We start from the raw sequence: 25,133 nt of genomic DNA on the forward strand, positions 1-25,133 counted from the left end.
TAGGTCTATGTAGATTCCAGAAGTACTTTTCCTAACTAATAAAAGGTGTTTTCACATGCTTATTGTATTGAATAATAAGGGCAAGTGATCTATCTATATATGTTTACATATATGATATTGTATATATGATCACATATTTATGAATTTTAGAAAATTATTTAAGTTTTTAAATCTGTTTTGACACAGCCAAGACTACAAGGGTATGATTAAATCTCTTAAAATACATAAATTACTTACAATATTAAATTGACTTTTTTCTAACTTGTTAAGCACATCAATTTAAAAAATGAAGTTACTATGACATCTATCTTTTACTGTCTTCCAGAATGATCAGAAATGAGTTTTAAAAGTATCTTCACAGCCTTCCCAGAAACATATCTCAATCCAAAAAGTTATTATGACAGCTTGGAGAAAAAATAAGTCAAAATATTTCAATAGACTCCATTTAACCAAGTACTTAGCACCACTGTATACTACAAAATCATACAAATGTGCTCAAAAGAAGAGTCTTACACTTCATCATCATGAAATTTCAAATGTTGTTTGATATTCTTGTTACAGTCTTTAACAACACCTTCAATAGACGACTCCATTCTTTTCTTCTTTTCAGTAACAGTACTGCTAACATCAGCTACATTGAAAAAAAATGCCATTAAAATGTAATGTTGAAGACAAAGATTTTGCTCCCACATATGCAAGTAAACACAGATACAGGTTTAAAGTTATTCAACAATACAAAAGGGAGTTAAAAACAGCACCAACAAAATGCCTCAAGCAGTTCACATTTTACAGCACTCAAGATTTTTGCTTTGCAGACAAATATTCCACCAAAGTCAAACAAAATTCTAAAATCAGAAACACTTGTGTTCCTGATCATTGTGAATGAGGAATACTTAGCATTACTACAAGTATAATCTTCTTGCTGAAGATAACTTTTAAATTTGGAGATCATAAAAAGACTAATAAATAAAATAATAGAACAAGAAGAATCTTATAAGGATATATTTTTTATTTGAAAGACTACTCTCCAATTGAAAGGACATTTAGCTGTATTACTGTTAGAACTCTGGCTAGGCAGTGGTGACACATGTGTAGCCGGGAGGTGGTGGCGCATGCCTTTAATACCAGCACTCGGGAGGCAGAGGCAGGTGGATCTTTATGAGTTCAAAGCCAGCCTGATATGCAGAGAGAGAGAGAGAGTTCCAGAATAGCCAGGATTACACAGAGAAACCCTGTCTGGAAAAAACAAAACAAAAACAAAAATAATAGAACACAGTATATGTTCTTTAAAAAAAAAAACAAAAAAAAAACCCACCTTTTATACCAGCATTTGGGAGGCAGATGCTGGAGATCTTTGAGTTCAAAGTTATTTTGGTCTATACAGTGAGTTCCAGACCAACTAGGGCTACATTGAGAGACCCTGTCTCAAAATATTTTTAAATTAAGTCAAATTTTTAAAAAAGTGAAGGCCAACATTCAAAAGGATAATTAAATGAAGGAATAAAAATTTTATTGGAAAATAGTAATGATATTTTGAAATGTACTGTTTACAAATAGAAACAGACAGAAAAAAAACTAATAATTATCAAGAACATTTTAAATACTTTTTTGAAGTTTTGTTTTGTTTTGGAGACAAGGTTTCTCTGTGTAGTCCTGGCTGTCCTGGAACTCTCTCTGTAGAACAGGCTGGCCTCGAACTCATAGAGATCTGTTTGCCTCTTCCTCTCGAGTGCTGGGATTAAAGGTGTGTGCCACCACCACCTGGCATTTGTGAAGCTTTTCATAGGACATTTACAGTTTATAAAATTTTAATACTTCAAATAATGTTTGCCAAAAACATGCCTTTCTACCATAATCATCTTTCACTGCCTAAGATGAAACTAATATTTAATACTTTCAGCATCTACAATATATTTAGTAAACAAGTACTCTGATACCACACAACTGTGGATCCTCCAAAAAAGACTTGGCATTATTTATACTTTAAGTCTTCTTATTTTAAGAATTAGTCTAAAAGAATAATGTCTCCTAAACTAGCTGAGATGCCTCAATCATAGAACTATAGCACCCTGTTGACAATCAGGAGATCTCCCTTTTGAAGAGTAAAGTGGCTAAAATAGAAATTTTCAAGCCAGAACGAGTTGCACAGTAAGATCCTGTCTAAAAAACAACCTGTGTGTGTGTGTGTGTGTGTGTGTGTGTGTGTGTGTGTGTATCTCACAGCAATTAAAAAATGTATCACAAGATTTAAAAAGAAAAAGGGCTATGAATTTGAAATAGAGCAGGGATACATTACACTGGAGTGTTCAGAAGGAGGAAGGGAAGGGAGAAATGACATAATGATATTATAATCTCAAAAAAGTTACTACATAAGAAATCAAATAGACATGAGTACTGCCTCTTATAAAGCTCATAAAATTGATAATTAACAGAATTTAAAACTTAGTGTCTTTCTTACATCTGATTAAAGATCTCTCACTGGCTAGTAAAACTGTCTTTCATTTTAGATACATAATTTATTGTTAAAAAGGATATGGGCGGGACTATTTGGATTCAGTGTGTTAAATATATAAACCATAAAAGAGGTTGGGGTAGGCAGACACATGTGGATGCCTGTGAGTTTGAGGCCAACCTTATCTACATAGTAAAACCCAGGATAGCCAGGGCTATGTTGGAAGCTAAGCCTACCAGAGACCTCCACAAAGATGCTGTTAAAGCTGAATAAAAAGTCTTTATTGCCAGTCAGCAGATGCATGGAGAACTTGCCCAAATCATGTAGCCCTAAGCCTTACAATTATTAGCCTTTTATGCCAAATATCATATCCTGGGTGGCACATTTCAGTTAGCAAGAAGTGGAACTAAGGAAGCAAAGTGCAGGGTTAATACACGTGTGGATTTTTCACTCTGGGAACTTTCCCAGCCACATCCTGGAACCACTGACTTGACCTTTGCGGCTGCTTTGGCAGATAGGCTGCTGGGGCTGCCTAGTTTTATGTCAACTTGACACAATCTAAAGTTATCTAAGAGGAGAGAACCTCAATTAAGGAGATGCCTCCATAAGATCGGGCTGTAGGCTGTTTTCTTGATTAGTGATTGATGAGGGAGGGCCCAGATCACATCCCTGGGCACATGTTCCTGGTTTGCCTAGGAAAGCAAGCTGAACAAGCCAAGACGAGGAAGCCAGTAAGCATCCATGGCCTCTACATGAGCTCTTGCCTCTGAGTTCCTGTCCTGATTTCCTTTGATGATGAACAGTGCTGTGGCAGTATAAGCTGTGCTGATATTTTATTTTTATGTTAATAAATAAAGTTTGCCTGGAGATCAGAAGAAATAGCAAGCCATTTTAAGTAAACACAAAAGTCAGGCAGTGGTCAGGTACATGCCCTGAATCCAATCACTTGGCAGGCAGAGTCTCTGTGTGTTCAAGGCCATACTAGGGAACAGAGCCAAGAGTGGGACACACATCTTTAATCTTAGTACCCACCATAGAGACCTGGAGGTCTGTACAGACAGGCAGTGACAAGGAAGTGAGGTAGCTGGGTTAAGAGCCAATGAGAGGACAGAACAGCAAGGCAATAAAGGCATGGGAAGACAGGAAGTAGCTCACTTTGGAAGCTGGGGCATGGTGAGGTAATGTTAGCTGGTGGCTATTCCTATTTTCCTGATCTCTAAGGCTTTCACCCCTATATTTGGCCCCGTGTTTTTTTATTTAATAAGACCGCTTAGAAATTCGTCTACAACAAGCCAAATAAACCCTTTCTTCCTCAAGTTGCTTTGGTCATGGTGTTTCATCACAGCAATAGTAACCCTAAGACAGTGGGAATTTTTGCCAACTTTCTGGGTTTCAAGGCCTGAATGGTGTTTCTATCATTGATCGGTTGTGCTAAGGTCTGGGATCTATTACAGTCTGAAGTGAGCTCCAGGAAAGGCGCAAAGCTACACAGAGAAACCCTGTCTCAAAAAAAAAAAAAAGAAAGAGATCTTTGAATTTAGCTTCTTTGTTTAGCTTTCTTCCTATGACTAATAACAACTTGTAACCAACCCTCTTTAAATGATGAAAAGCATCCATAAACAGTCTTTTGGAAAATGGGTGCTGTTTTTTTTTCCCGACTGCTACCTGTTGTCTGGGGGTGCTGGCATGTTTAAGGGACCCTGAGAAAATTTAGTATAATGTTTATGTCCTGAATGGAGCGATTTGTGTGGCTGGCCCATGTCAGTCTGGAAGCTGTTCTGAATGCAGAACTCTGAGGAAGCTACAACAGAGGCACTCTGAGAGGGTGGATCACCTGGGACATCTATTTGCTTTGGTGTCTGGTCCCCTTGCTCTGAAAACATAAACTTTTAAAGGTAATGTATAAATCTGTATTAATACAAGTATAGACTGTGTGTTGTACACTAGTTAGCCAAAGATGATTTTTTTGTTTTATGTTTGAGCAGGTAAAACGTACATTAAGTGTTTTGTAGTTTTTTAAGGTTTATTTCTTTATGTCTGTAGCCAGGATTTTCAGGGGGTCTTCTCCAATCAAACATGATCCATATCAACACAGAATGAATCCACAGCCTCCCATTTCCTGTGGAAATAAAAGCATAATTTCTCCCCCAATGCAACATACCTTTTGACTTCCTTTTTGAAGTCAAGATATTTTTAAAATATATAGGTTGGTTTAATCTAGCAGCTTTCATAATCCAATGTCACTTAGCAGCTATTGCTCCTTCATCAGCAGTCAAAAAATTCAGACAACACAATATCATACAGGATCCAAACTCTCTGTGTATTTCCCATCTCTATGTGGCTTATTTTTTATTACTTTATTTGTTTTAAGGGCTTTACTTTATTATTTTTGTCTATGACTATCTATATCATTTCTCTTTTCTCTCCCAAGACTATGCATAATTTAAACACACTGAAACCCAATTAGAGATTTTTTTTTCCCATCTGGATCTGTCTTTACTGAACATCTGTATTGTTTTTTGATTGCATGAGACAAATCTTAGGATGTTATATCAGCTGCCAGCACTGCTCAGCTCAGTGAATGGCTCTAGCACATGGTAGTTGGCAGCTGGCTCCATCCTGTAGGCAGCTGCCAGAAGACACATGTCTGTACTGCAGCCAGCATGAGAGACACAAACAAGGCTTGGAAGCCACGTCTGGCTCTATGTTTATGTGTTTAGAACCTTTTTAAGTTTTCTCAGATCTTATGTGGGATGTAGGTGCCCCAGGTTGGAATGCCATTTGAAGGCAGATTTTTTCATTGGGCCTGCTGTTCAATTCTGTCTCACCAGCCGCTCCCAAATAATTACACAGAGACTTCTTATTAATTATTAAAGCTTTCCTGCTAGATTAGACTTATTTTTAATTAGCTCTTATATCTTAAGTTACCCCATTTCTATTAATCTGTGTGCTGCCCTGAGGCTCATTTACCCCATCTATGTACTTTTCATGCTTCTTCTTCTGAGACTCTGCCCTGCTGTGCAAAGGCATCCCAGATTGTACAGAGCCCATTGGCTGGATTACTTTGTTAATTGCTCTAAGGTCTGTTACCATTCTCCATTTACCAGATTTCTTTTTAATAACAAATACAGGAGAATTCCAAGGGCTGGTTGATTCTTCAATATGCTGAGCATTTAACTGTTCTTCTACCAGCTCTTCTAAAGCCTGGAGTTTCTCTGTTGTTAAAGGCCATTGCTGGACCCATACAGGCTTGTCTGTTAACCATTTTAAAGGTAGAGCTGTTGGTGTCTTTGGAAGATTATCAGTTGTTGTGCCCTGTTCCTGTATAATATGGATGGCTGGTGACCACTCAAAATAATGCCTTCTAATATTTCTCTCAGAAACATGTGCTAGTTTATGATTTGTTTCTGAGATTGGAGGGATGTTAATCTGAGTATTCCATTGTTGCAACAAGTCTCGACCCCACAGGTTCATAGCTATGTTAGCCACATATGGTTTTAATTTTCCTCTCTGTCCTTCTGGACCTATACATTCCAGCCATCTTGCACTCTGTTTCACCTGAGATAATGTCCCAGTTCCTGACAGTTGAACGTTTACCTCCTGAAGAGGCCAAGCTGGATGCCAAAATTCTGGTGCAATTATGGTAATGTCCACACCTGTGTCTACCAGACCAGACAACAAAACACCATTTATTTTTATCGTTAATTTTGGTCTTTGTTCATTAATAGAAGTTTGCCAAAAAATTTTCTTTATGTTTTCTCCTGAATTTTCTTTTCTCTCTGTTTCATCATCCTGACCAGCATGATTTATTCCAATAGGCATTTGGTTATTTAATCGCTCTCCAGAGCAGGCATTTCCTCTATGGCTGCAGGAAAGGTTTGAACTGGATTTGCACTGGGGGCCTGCCTGAGGCCCCTCTGGGAGTTTCCCGAAGACTGAGGCAAAGGATTACCCTGTCTGTCCTTTGTTGATCTACATTCGTTGGTCCAGTGTTTTCCCTTACCACACCTTCTGCATACTCCAGAAGGAAGGGGCATTCTGTTGCCATTGTTCCTTGAAGAAACATTGTTTCTCGGAATGACCTGTCTACAGTCCCTTTTCAAATGTCCTTGCTTTCCACATCCAAAACATCTAACACTCCTCAAACCTTTTGAAATTACTTCTCCTACCCATGTATCATCATGCTCATCAGCTTCAACATTAATTGTTTCTCTAATCCAATCTTCCATAGGTGCAGATCTTGCCCTTAATGGCCTGATTATTCTTTTGCATGCTGCATTCGCATTCTCAAAGGCCAAAGATTCAATTATTGCCTTACCAGCTTCTGAATCCGAGACCATTCTCTTTACTGCTGAAGCCAGTCTTTGTAAAAAATCTGTAAAAGACTCTTTTGGGCCTTGCTTCACCTTTGTAAATGACTCAGATTTTTTTCCTGGTTCCTCAACTTTGTCCCATGCATTCAAGGCTGCCGTTTGACATAAAATTAGGGTTTGGACATCATATAAACATTGTGTTTGTGCTGAAGCATATTGGCCTTCGCCCATAAGCTGATCCTGGCAAACTTGTATTCCTTTATCCCTCCATTGTTTTTCTATGTTTTTAGCCTCCTCCTTAAATCAAGTCAGAAATTGAAGTCTCTGGCTGGGTTCCAGAACACCTTGTGCAAGGTCCCGCCAGTCCTGTGGTACTATCCTATTATATGTTGACCAAGAGTTTAACATTTGCTTTACATATGGGGAATGCATGCCATAAGATACTATTGCCTCCTTAAACCTTTTTAAATCCAACATTTCAATTGGAGCCCAAGTATTTTGTGTAGCCATTTGATCAGGCATCTGCTGTACGGTTACAGGATAAATTAAGGGTGACTGTGTGAAAACAGGCTTTCTTTCTGTAAACTTATGATCCAAACTTGAAACAACTTCACTGTTAATTTCTTCTGTCTGAATTTTTACAGGTTTAACAAGTTCTTCTAAAGCTGTTATCCTGGCACTTAAATTGACTATCTTTTTAAATATTAAAATGTGGATTATTATAGTGATAAGGTGCATAATTCCACCAATACTAATATTATATAGTTGTTCCATTGCCAGACTGCCTAAGATTTCGAACAAAAACCAATTTTCTTCCAATGTACACATAAAACCCATTTGTTTTTTAATGTGGAAAAAAAAATTCTCTTTTAGATAGTTTCCTTTAAAATATCTGATATGTTATGACTTACCAAATCTGCGTAGAACAGTAGAAATCTGAGGGGATTTTCAAAGCAGCCACCTAGTGTCCCAGGTGTAAATCCAAAGAGAAAGAGAGAGAGAGAGAGAGAGAGAGAGAGAGAGAGAGAGAGAGAGAGAACAAGAAAGCGTAGCTGGCTAAAGTTTAAATGCAGCCACGTGTTCCCTCTTGTGCCGAGTCAAGGCTTGGGTCTGACTTCCTTAAGCTCCGACCACGTGCGTTGGATTTACAGGCAGGGCCCTGTTCGGCAGGGCAGGTCTGAGTTGTTTGTAGCACCGGCTTTAAGCAAGCAGGATTTAAGCAAGCAGCTCACCGATAGTCCAGCCTGAGGTCAAGCAGAACTAGACCCAGGCAAAGAAGCCGCTGCTTGGACTAAGAAGCCGATCGACGCCGGCCGCGCGGCCTGCCGCCCTTGCGGGAAAGCGGACCTGCCGCCAAGCCAAGCAGTTTTTAATGGATTCTTGTCACGTTGGGCGCCAGATGTAGATGTAACCAACCGTCTTATTAAATAAGAAACACAGAAACAATGTAAAAGAGAAAGCCGAGAGGTCAGAGCTCAGAGCTAAAATCTCACCCTTCCTCCTGCTGTCCCAGCTTCGCGAAAAGAGACCTACTTCCTGTCGGTTCGTTTTTTTATAGTATGTTGTTCTGCCTTCTCATTGGTTGTAAACCCAAACACATGACTGCCTCGTCACTGTCTGAATGTACAGCCCCCTAGGTCTTAAAGGCATATGTCTCCAATGCTGGCTATATCCCTGAACACACAGAGATCTTATGGGATTAAAGGCGTGTGCCACCACCGCCACATTCTTGCTATGGCTCTAATAGCTCTGACCCCCAGACAACTTTATTTATTAACATATTCAAAATAATAATTCAGTACAATTAGATTACCACCACACCTCTCCTATAATAAATCTCACCCACAGTTTCCCTTCCTCCATGCTCTCAGCTCCCCACCACCTCCCCTCTCCTCCGGATCCGCTCCCACTCTGTCTCCTATAAGAAAAGATCAGATCTGCAGGAGACAACAAAACAAGATACAATAAGACCAGGCAGAAGCCTTCACACCGAAGCTGGACAAGGCAACACAACAGAAGGAAAAGAGTCATAGGAGATTATTTTAATTTTTTAAAATTTATTGCCAGGTGGTGGTGGTGGTTACACCTTTAATCCCAGCACTTGGGAAGCAGAGATGAGTGAATCTCCGAGTTCGAGGCCAGCCTGGTTCATAGAGTGAGTTCCAGGATGGCTGGGGCCACACAGAGAAATCTTGTCTTGAAAAATCAAAAAAAGAAAATTACATTTTGGGTACAGGGGCTTTTTGCATGCATGTATTTATGTGTACCAAATGTGTGCCTGGTATGTTCCAAAGAGGCCAGAAGAGGGCACCAAATCCCTTTAGACCCTATAGTACAGGGGAATAATTTTATGATTCACAGTAGTTTTCTTTAAAACACATAGGGGCGAATACTCAGCATACAGAACTACAAATCAGCTGATGATGTAGCTCAGTGGTAGGGTGCAGTGTAATAAACATGAGTTTGATCTTCAGTGGTGAAAATCCAGCAAAAGCACTACAAATCTAAAGTTGATTTATGCAACTCATACAGTTAAGTCTGGACTGTAAAGTGAGCAAAAAACCCAATTAGGAGTTTTGAGAAAACAGGAACAAAGTCCTCACTAACGTTTTGTGTGCCTAATCTTAGGAGTGATTAGAGAAATACAAGCAAACAATGGCAGTAACAACAACAAAACTCACAGAGAGGGGCTAGGGAGATGGCTCCTTTGGTCAAGTTCTGGCCTTGCAAGCATATGGACTTAAAGTGGGAGCCTAGAATCCACTTTAAAAATCCAGGCTGGCAGGCCATTGCTGGGTAGGTGGAGACAGGCAGAGAGATCCCTGGAGCTTGCTGGCTAGCCAGGTAGTGGAACTGGTGACCTGCAGGTTCAGTGAGACCCTGTCTCAAGATTTAAGATGGAGAATGATGAGGCTATGCATTATAACCGCCTACACACACACACACACACACACACACACACACACACACAGAGAGAGAGAGAGAGAGAGAGAGAGAGAGAGAGAGAGAGAGAGAGAGCGCACATATGTGTACTCAGAAGAACATGTGGACACACATACTCTTAATTCCGAATTATTTTTTACTTAGTGGGGAAAGTCAGTTCCTTTCTCATTAGGATGCTGCAAAATCATCAGGATGTCATTTTTTTCTTAATCAACTTATAAGACTAAAGCAGTCCCTGTAAAAACTATGTCAGTTATTTTCTTTTTCTGGATGCAAAGGGTACAAAAATGGCCATTAAAATTATTTCCTTTTTTGGTGATTATACTAGAATTACATAACTTCCCCCTTCCTTTTCCTCCCACTGTACCATCCCATAGAGCTCTCTTTGCTCTTTTCAAGTTTAGCCTTTTTCTTTTTTAACAGTGCACAGGTAGGAAAACAGTGAAAGCAAACAGCTTTTGGGAGAAATGCCCTCGCTCACATAAAGTGCATACAAGACTGGTCTGGAAAAATGGCTCAGCTGTTAAGAGCACTTATTGCTCTTGCAGAGGACTCCGGTTCGAAGCTCCCAAATGATGGCTCCCAATTATGCATATCTCCAGTTTCAGAGAATCAGTGCTCTCTTCTGGCTTCTGTGAGCATCAGGCATGCATGCATGTGGTTCATAGATATACATGATGGTAAATACTCATAAACATGTCAGAGAGAGAGATAGAGATAGAGATCGAGAGAGAGAGACAGAGAGACAGAAGGAGCGAGAGACAGAGACAGAGACACACATATAGAAAGAGACAGAGAGAGACAGAGAGACAGACAGAGACAGAGAGAGACAGAGAGAGACACACAGAGACAGAGAGAGAGAGAGAGAGAGAGAGAGAGAGAGAGAGAGACAGAGAACACTCTTGTAATCAGTGTCAGTAGGTAGAGACAGGAGGACCAGAAATGTGGTGTGCCTATGTACATGCAGGAAAAACACACACATTAAATATATACATAAATAAATCAAAACAAAAATTCATACAAGGGCCTCTACAGTTGAAATAAGGTAGCAGTGCCATGCTTCGTATTTTACACGTTTTCCTTTCATTTTCAAGCATGTAAAGGAGTATAAACCTAGAAACTGACAGAGTTTCGTGCTTTGCTTCGTATTTTACACGTTTTCCTTTCATTTTCAAGCGTGTAAAGGAGTATAGACCTAGAAACTGGAAAGCATTTGTCCTGAAGTCAGTGGTCCGTTCCCAGGGCTGAAGACGCCATCAGGATCAACCCGTTTGCCCTTCCAGCGGAGTTGGCCTCGCACTCTATGTGCGCATGTGCGGCCGTTCAGCCAATCAGCGAGCGCCCTGAGGAGCCTGCCTCTTCTCCCGCTCAAATCCCAAAGGTCCTCGGGCCGCGGTGGCGCTGGCACAGCAGCTTTCTCGGTCGGGGCGCCGAGTGCCGGAGGGGGCCGACGTGAGGGTGCTCACTGCCCGATGCCCAGTAAGCGAGTTCGGCTCGGCTGAGGGCTTGGGGTCACTTGAGGAGGCGGTGCTTAGTGAGGAAAATCCTCCGGACGGGCCGGTGACCTCTGGCAGGAAGTCGTTCCCGTGACTTCTGACAGGAGAACGGAGGCGGAGAACCTCACTAACGGCCGAGGGATGAACAGGCCGCGGCCTTCGAGGATGGGCAACCCTCGGAGGACACACTCACGGAGCCTGGCGGTAGAAGCCGAGAGCGGGGTGGGGTGAGGGGATGGGGGTGGGGTGGGCAGGGCCGGGGTCTGCGGAACATGGAGCCCTGGGGAGGAGCTGTGGGGGCTGCCCCCATGCTTCTGGGTGGGGCCCAGATCCCTTAGACACAAACTGAGGACCCATCTTCGTTTCCCTCCATGTGGTCTGCTGGTTTGATGCGGACGGTGTGGATGGTGGAGAGCGGGGCGTGGCGAAGGAAAAGGAAAAACAGAGGAGACATTGCAAGGGATTAATAAGTAACCCAGGGTGGGTTCTAACCACTGATCCTCCAGGCCCAATCTCCCACATACTGGGATTAGAGCCCTGCACCACCACGGTCAGCTTCTTCTGTCAGTTGCGGTTTGTTTCTGTAGGGTGGGATCTCCCTTTGTAGCTCAGGCCTTGTCAAGCTTAGACTGGCCTTGAACCTGCAATCTTTAAATATCTTCTGATGTTTGAAATACTCAGCTTCCTCAAATACCCAGCTTCTCGAATGTCTGGTCTTTCTGTGGGAGGAGTGGTGGTTATGGTGGTGGGTGTTTGTTGTGAATAGACCATACGATCTTTTTCCATGAACACATATTTGCCCAGGTTGATTTCTGATAGCACCATGATTTTGCTTTGAAACTGAGCTACAGACTTGCTCACTTTTTAAAAAGAATCGGTGAGACATAGGACCAAAATTCAGATGTCCCAGACGTTAAGAACAGAAATATTTTGCTCTTTTTTTTGTTGGGGGGGGGGGAGGGACTCATATAGTGTAGGTTGTGGCCAATTTTGCATTTTTAAAATTGAGAAATGACAAATTGTTTGCTTTGGTTAAAAAGGATACTTTTTTAAAAAAAGAAATCAAAGTTTGGATAGAGACATGTTGAGTAGGATACAGGAGGAGATGGAGAGGGGGAAATGTGCATACATGTCACATGTATTGAATATGTATATGAAATTATCAGTAATATAGGAAAATTATTAAAAAATCAATGTAAAAAGAGGAAAAAACTTAATCTTTCAATGAACAAAGATAATTCTTATTTGTTTTTTTGACATTTTAAATTTAGCATTTATTTAAATGATACCTTTGGATTTCCATGACTTCTGAGATTCTTTACCTTTGTGTTTCAACTAAGAAAACATCTGATCGTTTGTCAACAGAAGAAGGGATTTTGGTAGAGTTATGTCTGTAGGCAAGAAGGAGCGCTTAGTGCTTTTTGACTTTGATGATGAAGAAGATGGTCTGAGTGTTTTGAAGAAGGCTCTGTCTGAAGGTACAGCATATCCAGTGTTGGGCATTGATGGTGTCCTGGAGTTCATCTGATTGTTACCTAGTCTCAGATTTCCTGATACTTTCATTTCTAATTTTAGATGTACATTTCTCTACTGGAGTTTTAGTGATGCATATAGCTTCTCTTGGCTCTGTAGTCCCGGTATATTGAGAAATAATGAAGAACTTAAAATGGTTTTACCCCAGGAAGACTTGAAAATTGGTCATATAAAATGCTGACAAATTGTGAATTGATTTCATAAAACCTGCAAAGAAATTATTTCATTTCTGTAGCTGCTTCAAAAATTTACATTGAGAAAAGTTCCAGAGAAATGCAAATGAAGATAGCACTTTGCTAACTATTAGTAATATAACATAATTAATTTCCAATGTGTTTTTCATTTGTATTGTTAATACAGAAAAGAGCCCAGTGTTGAACAAAGATGAGAGGGAATGCCCTCCTGCAGAAGTGGATGAAGCTATGGGGTAAAATTTTCAAATACATTTTTTTGCCAGTTCAATAGAGTACTTCAAATGTAGTGCCTGTGATTCCTGCTCTAGAGAGGTGGATGAAGGTAGATCAGAAATCCGAGGTCATCTTCAGCTATATACGTATTTCAACCTAGCCTGGACTCCTTGAGACCTAGTTAGTTGGGAAGAAGGGGTTCAGCAAGAGTGAGAGACAGATAAAAAAAGTAATGGGGATATACGTGTATGAATTGTCAGCAATAAAATATTAACAAAGGTTTACTTTAGTTGTCTAAGAAATAGTTTATGTTATGTTGCATGTGACATTTGTTCCAACCCATATGCTATATATTATAAATAATTAAAAGAACTTTTTGTGTAAAGTTTTGTGTGTGCTAGGCAAATGTTCCACCACTGAACTATATTTCCAGCTTTAATTTTTATTGTAATTTCTTCACAGAGATGAAATACACACTATGTTGGATAAATTCAGAGGTATGTTTTTTGGATATAAGTATGTTAACACTATATATTAATTTATGTAAAAGGACATGTTAATCGGTGTTCTATAGAACTGTCATTTAATGCTTTCTTAGCACTGGATTTCACATGAATTTTGTGATTTAAAAACATAAATTTTGCCGCTTAAAATTTTCCATGATTAAAACAAAGTAAAAATGATGCCTTTAGACCTGTGAGTCTCATATAGAATTTTAGAAGAAAAAATAGATGGAGAAAATTTTACAATTCTTTCTATTCCCAGACTAATAGTTCCCACAAGTGATTCTATGTATCAGGTTTTCATTTCCAAAATGTATTTTGTAAGACTCTTGCTGAATTCCCTTTTCTGTATAGGAGAGCAGGATCCTAAGACTAATAAAATTCTTCATTATTATTTGTTAAGATTTATTTTCTTTTTAATTATGTGTCTCCTTGGGGGGTATGTGCACGTGTAAGTGTCTGTCACGCTCAGAAGATGGAGTAGGATATCCTGGAGCTGGAGTTAAAGGCAGTTGTGAGCTGTGTAACATGGAACTGGGAAATGGTCTCAAGTCCTCAAAAGAGCAGCAAGCACTTGGAACCACTGAGCCATCTCTCCAACCCCTTTATAATTACTTTTATATCCAAAAATGTGAGGGTACTGGCTTATCGGTTAAGACTGATTGCTTCCCTTGTAAATGACCTGAGTTCTGTTCCCAGCATCTTCATGGTAGCTCACAGCCATTTCTAACCCCAGTTCTGGAGGATCTTACTCCCTCTTCTGATCTCTGTGGGCACATACAAGTTATATATACATACATGCATGCAAAACATTCATCTACATCAAGTGAAGAAAATCGAAAATAAAAGTTGTGAAAAGGAAAGATCTGAAATTTAAATACTGTTCATCACTTGTATAAACTCCCTTTTATATAGTATTTTGTTAATTACTTTGTTAATTTTGTGTTGCTTCCTTGTTTTTAAGACAGGATCTTACTATGTAGTTCGAGTTGATCTGGAACTTGATCTGAAGCCCAGTCTAGGCTTAAACTGTAGATCTCCTGTGGCAGCCAGAGGTTGAAATTGGAATGTCTTCCTCAGTCATTTCATATGTGTGTGTGTGTGTGTGTGTGTGTGTGTGTGTGTGTGTGTGTGTGTGTGAAGAGAGAGAGAGAGAGAGAGAGAGAGAGAGAGAGAGAGAGAGAGAGATAGTTTTGCCGTCATATATGCATGCAAAACAAGCCTGTCTCTTGCCTTCAAGAGCCAGAAGAAAGAATTTATTCCTCTAGGAATGGAGGTATAGATCATTGTGAGGCACCATGTGTGTGTGCAGGGGAAATGAACCCGAGTTCTCTGGAAGAGCAACCAATGCTGTTAACCACTGAGAAATCTCTCCAGGGCCTTCCTTTTTTCTTGAGAGAGGATCTCTTTGTATCTGCACCTCATCATTTCGGAGAGATTGAATGTCCAAGGAGTCCGAAGGAGCTGCCTGTCTCTGCCCCTCAGTGCTATGGTCAGGGACACACAACATCACAGCTGGCTTTTATGTGGGTGGTGGGGATTCAAACTCAGGGCCTCATGTTTGGCATAGAAGACATTTTAAACACTGAGCCATTTCCCCAGACAAAAGCTATTTTTCCATCTTCGGTATTTTGCTAGTTTTTATAAAAATATATTTAGGATTATCATTGACAATATTTTAAACAAATATCTTATTTTTTAAATCATGACTTGGATTATAATACTCAAGAGAGTAATTTTATGTATTTTAAAGCTTGAGTTATAAGACAATACTTCAGTATCATTTCTGTAGTTAAAAGTTTGACTTCTAACCACTGTTCAAATGCTGGCTAATAAAGCTGATGTCAGTGGGATATTATTTTTTTGAATTTAGAAGTATTTCCCTTCTGCTAAACTGTTTGTGAAGCACTTAAAATTTATCTTCAACATTTTTCTCCTGGGTTCATTATTATTGTGTCTAATTTTAAAATTTTCTTCCTTTAGGAAAATCAGAACTAAGGTAAGGTTGAACATTTCTCATCCAAAATATATAGGGCCAAAAATATTTTGGATTTCAGAGGTTTGTGTATTTTATGTTATTTGCATTGACTTCACTGGTTGTCCATCCCTAGTCTGAAAATGCAAAATTCTAAGTACTCTAAAGTGGGAAACTTTTTGTGCACCATGTTGGTGATATATTTCAATTTAATTTTAAGTGTCTGTGATATTGTTTAATAATCTTTAGCCATATCTATATATCTATATCTATATATATACTTGAATATTTAGGAACAATTGAAGCTATTTTTAACATCAACCTTTATTTTCGATATAGATGGGATTAGTAAATCTCTTCTTGAAAAGAGAAGAAGAGTGCAAATCTTCTCTGAAACTGTTTCCAAAAAGAGTAGCTACAAGATGAAACAAGTTTGGGGAACCAAACAACAGCGAATGTAAGTTTGCTGGCATTTTTAAGCGCCAAGTTTATATCATCTCTGAGTATATATTGGTGCAAATTACTTATGAAAATAGTATCACCTGTCTATTGGAATCTCCAGTGAAATGTTTCAATTGAATTTTCTCTAAGTAAGTAGTAGTACAGCTGTTGATTTTAAATACAGTGCTTTTACTTTGCGAGGAAAGGTCACGAGGCATGAGAAAACCCAGTCTCAGAGCTTTATCTTGGGGCCGGACAAAAGAGAGCATGGCAGGCCTGTGGAAGAGATACGTGAGGAGAAGGGACAGAGGTGGGAGGAGAAGAGAGAGGGGAAGAGTCTGTGATCAGCTTTTTAAGGATTTCCCTGCACATGCGCATGTGGGCTTAAGAAGCTATGCCATGCATGTGCAGATTACCTGACTGCACTGCACGCATTTGCGTAATGCGCAGCATAGTGATGATGTAAGTCCCCTTGCTTAGCTCTTGAACTGCGCATGTGTGGTCATACAACCGGAGGAGTGGCAGAATCCTAACAATAATCCCATGTCTTCATAGAAGTGAGACATATTTCGTGGAAGTCAGTGAAGGTTACATGCTCTTCCTTCCAAAGAACAATTGAGAGAGTTATTATTTTAAAAGTAATTCATGTTCACTCTGGAAAAACATTTATTATGTAAATGGTAGATGACACACAAACTATTAAATGTCTTTTAGTTAACTGTGTGGACAATGTAAACTATAGTTCATTTTACATCAAAAATAATTTGTGTTATTTTAATTTACCTAACTATTCTTTGTACTGAATCACATCTGCCAAAGGGATTAGTAAAATATTTCTACTTAGAAATAATTTACATTTTGTAGTTTTTTTTAATTTGAAACTGGATTTCTCTGTTTAGCCATGGCTGTCCTGGAGCTTTCCTGTAGACCAGGCTTGCCTCGAACTCACAGAGATCTGCCTGCCTCTGCCTCCTGAGTGCTGGGATTAAAGATATGTGCCAACACCACCCAGCTGAAGTAATTTGCTTTTTATTGGAAACTGTAGAAAAAGTGAAAAATTATTTGGAGATGAAATTGATCTTCCCTTGAAATATGTGTGTTTATATGTATATGTGTTTATGTATATATATGGGAGATATATACATGATATATATGTATGCTTATATTTTATATATACATATATATGCTAAAATTTCCTTCGATTTCAAGAGGCAAACCATATGACAAGATTTTTAGTAAGGGAAATAAGTATTATAGAATCTATATAAATCTACTTTTACTCTTGGGTTCCCACCAGAATATTTAAACTGTGAAAGTGTTATGATTTCTTTCTTTTTTATAGCATAAAATATGTTGATTCAATTTTGTTTTTATTATTTTCATATTGGTATAAAATGTGAGCCTTCATTCTTATGTTTTACAGGCTGGAAGTTAACAATAAGTATTACCCGCAGTTGATGCATCTGTTTAAGCAGTGGGATTTGGAGAAGCAGAAATACAAGAAACAGCAAGAAAACCTAATTGTTGGTATCGCAATTAGCTTTATAATTAATCTTTGATAGCAAGATTTCAAGTAGGACTCTAGATGCTCGCCTTCAATAGGCCTGGGGAGCTAACCCAAGGTGCATTACCCACTGTTACCCAGTTCTGGTCCTGCAGAACCGTAACCACAGAAGTATAGGCAAATATACCACAGATTCCACTGGGCTCCTTATAGTAGCTGGGATTCTTATCATTTCAAACAAAAGAAACTTTTGAAAGACTGAAGGTGGTTTACTTCTTGCTGTGAAACAAATCGTGGGTAAGTTAGATTTAGGTACGGTTGAATGGAAAACGGGGGTATTTTAGGAACTATCTTTCTTGATGTTGTTGCAAGTTATTCTTGGGGTTACTAAGTTAATCCTTCCAATCCTATGTTTCCTCCAACATTGGAACATGCAGTGGACTGAGACAGACTTTCTCACTACTGCTGGTAGAACAGCATCACCGAGTTCTTTGTGGTCATTTGCCCATTCCTGAAAAAACACACTGTACTTAGATTATGATTTGGTTTAGCTTTTCTTTCCTTTATTCCTTTCCTCTCTCCCTCCCTTTTTCCCTTCCCTCCTTCCTTTCTTTCCTTTCTTTTTCTCTCTTTTCTGTCCCTCTTCCTTCTCCATTGCTCCCCCATACCCTTGCTCCCTGCTTCTTGTGATGTGAAACTGAAGACAGGGCCTTTTACAAACTAGTGAATCACACCACGGCCAAACCACAGCACCAGTACAGGAAACGGTTTACTTTCAATGTCCAGAGCTGTAACACAACTCAAGTCCCCCTCACACATTATATAGCTGTATTAGTTACTCTTTATATTTTCTTCTTTCATTGCTTATAATCATCAAAAAATTAAACCTAAGATCTGGGGAAACAGGTCATATCATATAATTTTGGACTTCATTGGTCAGCTTAGTTTTGCAAATGTTCAATTTGAGGTACACAAGAAATTTTGTCTAGGAAGTGGGTGACTAGGCCAATGACTTGTATATAAGTCTGAGATTCAGGAGAGAACGCTGAACTAAAGCTACAAAGTTAAAATTCTCCGCTTAAATGCAGTTTTTTAACCATAATCCTACATGAAATCACCAAGGGAGTGATTAAAAATGTAAATAGAAAGTCTGAGGATAGGCCACTAGGGGCCTAGTTGGTAGAAATTCAACTACCCCAAATGAAGGAAGTATTTATAAAGAAAAGACCCTTAATTGTGCCATATACTGCCTATAGACCAGATAAGCTAGATTTAACAACAGGAAGTCATTGGTGTATTGGATAGAATGATTTGGTTGGAAAAATGAGTACAAAACTAATTAGAAGCAGGTGTGGTAGTGACGAGTTTAGTCCCAACACTTGCAAGGCCAAGGCAGGTAGATCTCTCCGTTCGAGGCCAGCCTTGTCTACAGAGTGTGATCCAGACAAGACAGTAAGACTGTCTGAAAAAATAAAAGGAATTAGAATTAGAATGGGTACAGGACAGAACAGGAAAGAAAGGACTGCTTAGTAGGAGAACAAATGAAACAGGTTTGTAGAGATTCTTGTGTGATTTGGCTTTTTGAGCTAAGAGAGATAACGTGTTTGTGTGTTAATAGGAATAATCTTTTTGTTGTTGTTTTGGTTTTTTGAGAGAGGGCTTCTCTGTGTAACATCCCTGGCTATCCTGGAACTCCCTCTGTAGACCAGGCTGGCCTCGGACTCACCTCCCTCTGCCTCCCAAGTGCTGGGATTAAAGGTGTGTGCCACCACTGCCTGGCAAAAGGAATGATCTGTAGACAAATTAATTATTTACTTTTTTGTGGTCCTGGGGCCCTGAAATTAGAACCTAGGGTTTCATCCATGATAGCAAATGCCACTTAGCACTAAGCTATATCCACAGACATTTCTTACTTTTCCTTATGAGACAAGGTTTCATTCAATTTCCCAGGCTGGCGTGTGGTTCAGGTATGCCTTGTCCTTGTGATCCTCATGCTTCATTGCCCCCAAGCTGCTGATATGGCAGACAGAAATTAACTGGCCTGGCTATAGGGTTAAATTTCAAATGGAAAGTAGAGGAGGTAAAAGCTGAGTTCTTGAGTTTGAATGGGCTTGTGAGACAGAACATGGTAAAGATACTGTATCCTGAGAAATGAGAGCATAGACAGATACAGGTTGGTAAAGAGAGACTTGATGTTTTCTTTGTGATGTTTCTGTATACATAGTGAAATAAGGTCATCAGGTAGTGAAAATGTTTCCACCAAGAAGACTAGCTAGAGTTGAATTTTCCAAACTCGGGGTTTAGAAGAGTAAAAGTGAGAGAGTTAAAATTAATTATATTGTAGACATTGAGATTTCAGAGAATGAGCTCTTACTTGGATATGAAGATTTTCTACTTGTTCTCATGTGGTGGTGCATGCTGGTAATGACAGATATTTGGGAGACTAAGGAAGAAGCACAAGTCCCAGCTAGCGTGTTCAATATAGGGTGACCCTGTCTCAAAAAGTTAAACAATTCCTTTTCAATGAATGGTAGGATCATTACATTGCATATTAATTATTTATAAAATTACTTAAACTTAGACATAATCTTTGTCAAAGTCAAATGTTAAATGTATTCATTTTCAAATTATTTCTTTTGACTTCAGTATGGAATTATTCTTTTGCTTTAAGGGTGAGAATGTAGCTTAGAGATACAGCGTTTAACTATAAAATATAAAGCTTAGAAGAACAACAAAAATATTTTACTAAAATACATAAGTGTTTTTTATATTTGTAGAATATTTTCCAACAACAGAAAATGGTGCTAAGACAGTGCAAAATTAAACAGATGCAGAGAATGAAACTAATTATGCAGATGGTTACACGATACATACAGGTATGTTGTACCCAGAAATGGAACACCTCAGACAATTTGTGTATAATGTTGATTTTCCAGCTGATTAGGGAAACATTTGAATATGAAATTTTAACTGCTTTTCACTTTGAATTGTTATGGACAAAAGTGTTAAGTATATTTGTAGAGCTCTAATTGTTTTGTGATGATTATTCAAGATAGGAAATGCAAATTAGTAATTTTACCTAACAATGTACTTGCCATGCATCATAGTCATAGCTGATTAACTCTTGAGTCGCCATTTTCTGTTTATCGGAGATCAAGTCTGTGAATCAGTTCTACATTATCATCTGTATTTGCATCCCAGTGTTTGTTGAATAGGAAATACTGGATTGAAATTGTGGACTTTTTCTTTTCAAATGTATTGTAGAAGTACTTTCTGACATCCTCAGTTCTGGAATGTTACACTGACCAAAAATGACTGTAATGCTACTTTATAATCATTAGAGGTAACCAAGATAGTACTAGACTGCTGAGGAGATTTTTAGATTGAGAGTTGCCTGTTTATACATAAGCATATTACTAAATTTGGTTCTCAATATTAAATAGTTTTAAAAGGATGTTAAAAGTATGTTATTAAAATTTTTAAAATATCTTTCATGGAAACAAAAGTTATTTTGTTTTCAGGCAGAGACTTTGTCAGCTTTCTGTAATATTCCGTAGGAACAGTTTTTTGATTGGTATCAATATTTGATAAAGCACCAATCAAGCTTTCACCTAAATAGTATCATCACTGAATGTTCCCATTTACCATTAGGAACATTAGTGTAATGTTTAACTCTTCCATATCTTTTAGGTTCTGAAATTGAGCTTCTGTGCAGTGGCTCATTATTTCATCAAGTCTTTCTTATCGCTATTAACCTTAGTTCATTCTTTCTGCTAGGAAACCTTATCATCTGTGTACTTTGAAAACTCTTAACTGATTTCTCTTCTTCAGTCCATCCTTCATAGGTCTGTCATGTTGTCTTTCTACAACATCTCTTCCTTCCTGCACATCCAGCAGTGACTTCTCAGTGGTTTTAAGTTTCTTAAATACATTCTAGCTATTTAGATTCCCCATGACTGAGTCTCGTTTTAAGCACCATTTCCTCCATGTACCTACAATCCCCACCTCTACACAACTGCTTTGTCTCACCCCACAGACTATACTCCTGTGATCTGGGAATGTTGTTCTCCAATATGTTTCAGTCCTCCTTATCTGTTGATGTCTTGTTCATTTGCCAGCTAAACTAAAATCTTTACCACTCTATACTCTGTAGATACAGAAAGCTACATTTCTATTTGTATTTTAACTTATTTGCACTGTTGTTTATATTGTTCCTCATTGAAGAAAAATGAAGCAATCTCCTCTTACTATGGTTATTGTTATTATTATTACTCTATTAAGTAATTAACATTGGGGACAATAGGAAGTAGAATAATAGTTTATTGAGTGGATAGTAAAGGTTTAAAATTGATTTCTTTTGGCTGGATGTGATGGTACATGCCTATACTGCGAGTATTAAGGAGGCTAGGGTAGGGGGATATAAAATTTGAGGATTGACTGAGCTACATAGTGAGACCCTGCCTTAAAAAATGCTTCATATATATATATGAAGTTTTTTAAATGTAAAAAACCCTGAATGCTAAAACGTGATATTTCTGAGACAGGTCTCACTCTATTGCCTTATCAGGCCTGCTATGTAGGCCAGACAAGCCTTGAATTCACAGAGATCCACTTGTCTTGGCCCTCAAGTGCTTGGATTAAGGGTATGCCCTACCATATACAGATTAAAAATGTAATTTTCAATTTACGTAATTTAAAAAGATTTCCACAGTACAGATCATTTTCTTCCCTTAGTGAATTCATGTCACATTTACCACTAGTCCAAATAAAATATAACCTGACATTTGGAAACCTACTAGAAAATTTCAAACTTATCTTGCTGTTGGGACCTTGTAGTCTTAATCCTATATCTTTTGTCTTTGCTTTTCTTTGAGTCAGGTCCCACTGTGTTGCTCAGGCTTACTTCTAGATCTCTGTTCTCCTTCTTGAGCCTCCAGATACCTAGGAATCATGTGAAACTGCACAACATTTTTGTTGTTTGTTTGCTTTTGCTTCATCTTGATCTTAACAGTTCATTAAACCTTTGTTTGGGAGAAAGTATGCTAATTTCGTCTCTTTAACAACATTTGATTCATATCTGATGTATTTTACTTCATTCTATATTATTATTATTCATTTCTAATTTATAATGTTTTGAAAAATGGAATAAATAATAACCATTGATGAGTATTAATAAAGTCTCACTTGTGAAAATGAATTTTACAATTTAGAATCTAAGATGAAACACGATGGATTATAACTGAACTTGCCTTTTGTGTTTTAGATTTTGAAGAACATTGAGGATAAGAATAATAATGATCAAACTACTGCTTCATTTGTTGAACTTAAAAAAGAAATAGCTGAGTATCAAAAGAAATACATGATGGAAACGGTAAGTTATATTTTAATCTGGAAGTTTTATACATATATATATAAAATTTAGCAGAAGCACTGAAGTATTTTATTTACTAAAATATGCATAATAACTAAAAATTCATCATTTTTATTTTCTCCTTCTATGAGACAGCAGCAGCAAGAGATTGCAAATATTCGAAAGTCTCTTCAATCCATACTATTTTCATGATTCTTTGAAGAAAACATGAACCTGTGTGGAACAATATAATTCTAATGTTAGATAAAAAGCATGTTTTTATGGTGGAAATTCACATTTAAATAAAATGAGAACAGCAAATAACTAGCACCTATTCTGATGTTTCCAGGTTTTAACCCTTTTGTTGTTAATTAGTGAGATTTTTCTGTGCAGCAATGTGAATTCACTTTTGTGAATAAAGATTAGTTTGTTTTTTTTGCCATTAGCGTATTGCTTTGTTTTATTTTGGAGACATGATCTTACCATGTGACCCAGACTAGTCTCCTATTTCTGAGCTCAAGTGATCCTCACAACTCAGCCTCCAAAGTGCCTGTGATTTTTAATTTTGATTTGCTGATATATGTATAGTATTTATGTATATGTACTATATGTATAATACTTATCTCAAAATTGAACATGTTTATGTGCCTCTTCATAAAAAGGCAGAAGCAAAAGATTGCAAATTCTCTCAAAAGCTTTTAAAATGTATTATTGTACTTTCCAAATAAATAAAAATGGCATGTGACTGGCAGCCATTCCTCTGTAGCAAGGTTTCAACTCTTTCATTGTAAAAGTGAATTTTTTTCTCTAACGCTGTGAAATCATTTTATCATCAATAAAGAGTATTTAAGTTTAAGTTTTGGCTTCTGCATATTTTTTAATCACTCATAACAGGTACAAACATACTATTATAGAATGTCAAATTGGGTATTGTATTATGTTATAGGTTTTTCTGTCTTGTCTCGTTTTTGAGACAGATTCTAACCCTGTTTCCCAAACCAGTCTTGAACTCCAGCGCTCAAGTGATCTTCACATCTCGCCTTCTAGATACCTTGTACTATAGGTGTGTCTCACAGCACTGAGCCTCTTTTTTTTTTTTTTTGAAGGAAAATATTCAAGATCCCCATTTTACATGTATATCCCCTTCTTTGTGTTTAGTAAAATATCAGTCCAATTTGAGGGAAATAAAATATTCTTTGATTTATAAAACTTACTTAAAACAAACCTTGTGTCTAACAATAACTCAAACTGCCGTGTGTGCCTGCAGCTGCCATGCTCCCTGCCACAAAGATAGTGGACTGAGCCTCTGAAACGGTAAGCCAGCCCCAGTTAAATGCTGTTCTTTATAAGAGTTGCAGGGATCCCCTGGGACAGGGCAATAGAGTAGAGTTTGCTGGTGGGGAGGGGAACAGGGGGAATCTGGTTGGGGGTATATGGAGAGACTGCAGGGAGAGGCAGCTGGAATTGCGGGGAACTTGGGGAGTAGTGTGGAACCTAGTGCAGTGGAAAATTTCTGAAATCTATAAGGGTGACACTGTGAGGATCCCGAGTAATGGAGGGTACAGAATCTGAACTGGACATCTTTTGTAGCCACGCAAGGCTTCTAGTAAGGAGCTGGGATTGCATTCAGTCAAGTCTTTGGCCAAAGGTGTTCCGTGGAATTCCCCAAATACCCCAGGCTCATGGTAGGACAGAAGGTCGCCCTCCAAATACTGATAGCAGGATGGCCTTATTACAGAGGACAATATCCACACAGCTCATTGAATGTAGAGAAGTTAGGTGGTACCTTCATGGAATCATCACAGCTATGGTCTAGTATCTGGTATGGGAAGGTACTTTTCAGGCCACTAAAAGAGAAACGTGGACAGCAACCAAGCCACAAAACCTTCATCCTACAATCGGCCTGCAAGATATGCAGGGGGAGGGGGAATGGTGGTGCAGAGCTTGTGGGAGTGGCCAACTAATGTCTGGTTTAACTTGACGTCCATGTCATGAGCAGGAGCCCATGCCCAACAATGCCTGGATAGCCCAGAGACCTAGGGTAGAACCAGACATGACAGGCTAAACAAATAAACAAACAAACAAACAAATAAATGTAAATAAAACAATGAAATGATTCCCTATGATATTCTGCTATACTCACAGATTGGTGCCTTGTCCAGTCCTCACCAGAGACACTTCCTCCAGCAGCAGATGGGATCATGTGCAGAGATCCA

General features: G+C 38.5%; 1 protein-coding gene across 1 annotated transcript in view; it reads left to right on the forward strand.

The window, feature by feature from the left end:
• The window catches only part of LOC143270943 (synaptonemal complex protein 3-like), a 27,099-nt gene extending 3,326 nt beyond the window's left edge, over positions 1-23,773 (forward strand). The window contains exons 2-9 of the mRNA XM_076562324.1: positions 10,933-11,187; positions 13,098-13,164; positions 13,607-13,641; positions 15,962-16,079; positions 17,487-17,586; positions 20,345-20,443; positions 22,831-22,938; positions 23,074-23,773. Of these exons, the coding sequence (XP_076418439.1) occupies positions 10,933-11,187; positions 13,098-13,164; positions 13,607-13,641; positions 15,962-16,079; positions 17,487-17,586; positions 20,345-20,443; positions 22,831-22,938; positions 23,074-23,130 (839 nt within the window). The 3' untranslated portion in view covers positions 23,131-23,773. The remainder of the gene's footprint in view (positions 1-10,932; positions 11,188-13,097; positions 13,165-13,606; positions 13,642-15,961; positions 16,080-17,486; positions 17,587-20,344; positions 20,444-22,830; positions 22,939-23,073) is intronic.
• The last annotated feature ends 1,360 nt before the right edge of the window (positions 23,774-25,133 follow it).

The sequence above is a fragment of the Peromyscus maniculatus genome, chromosome X, assembly GCF_049852395.1.
Source record: "Peromyscus maniculatus bairdii isolate BWxNUB_F1_BW_parent chromosome X, HU_Pman_BW_mat_3.1, whole genome shotgun sequence".
NCBI lineage: Eukaryota > Metazoa > Chordata > Mammalia > Rodentia > Cricetidae > Peromyscus > Peromyscus maniculatus.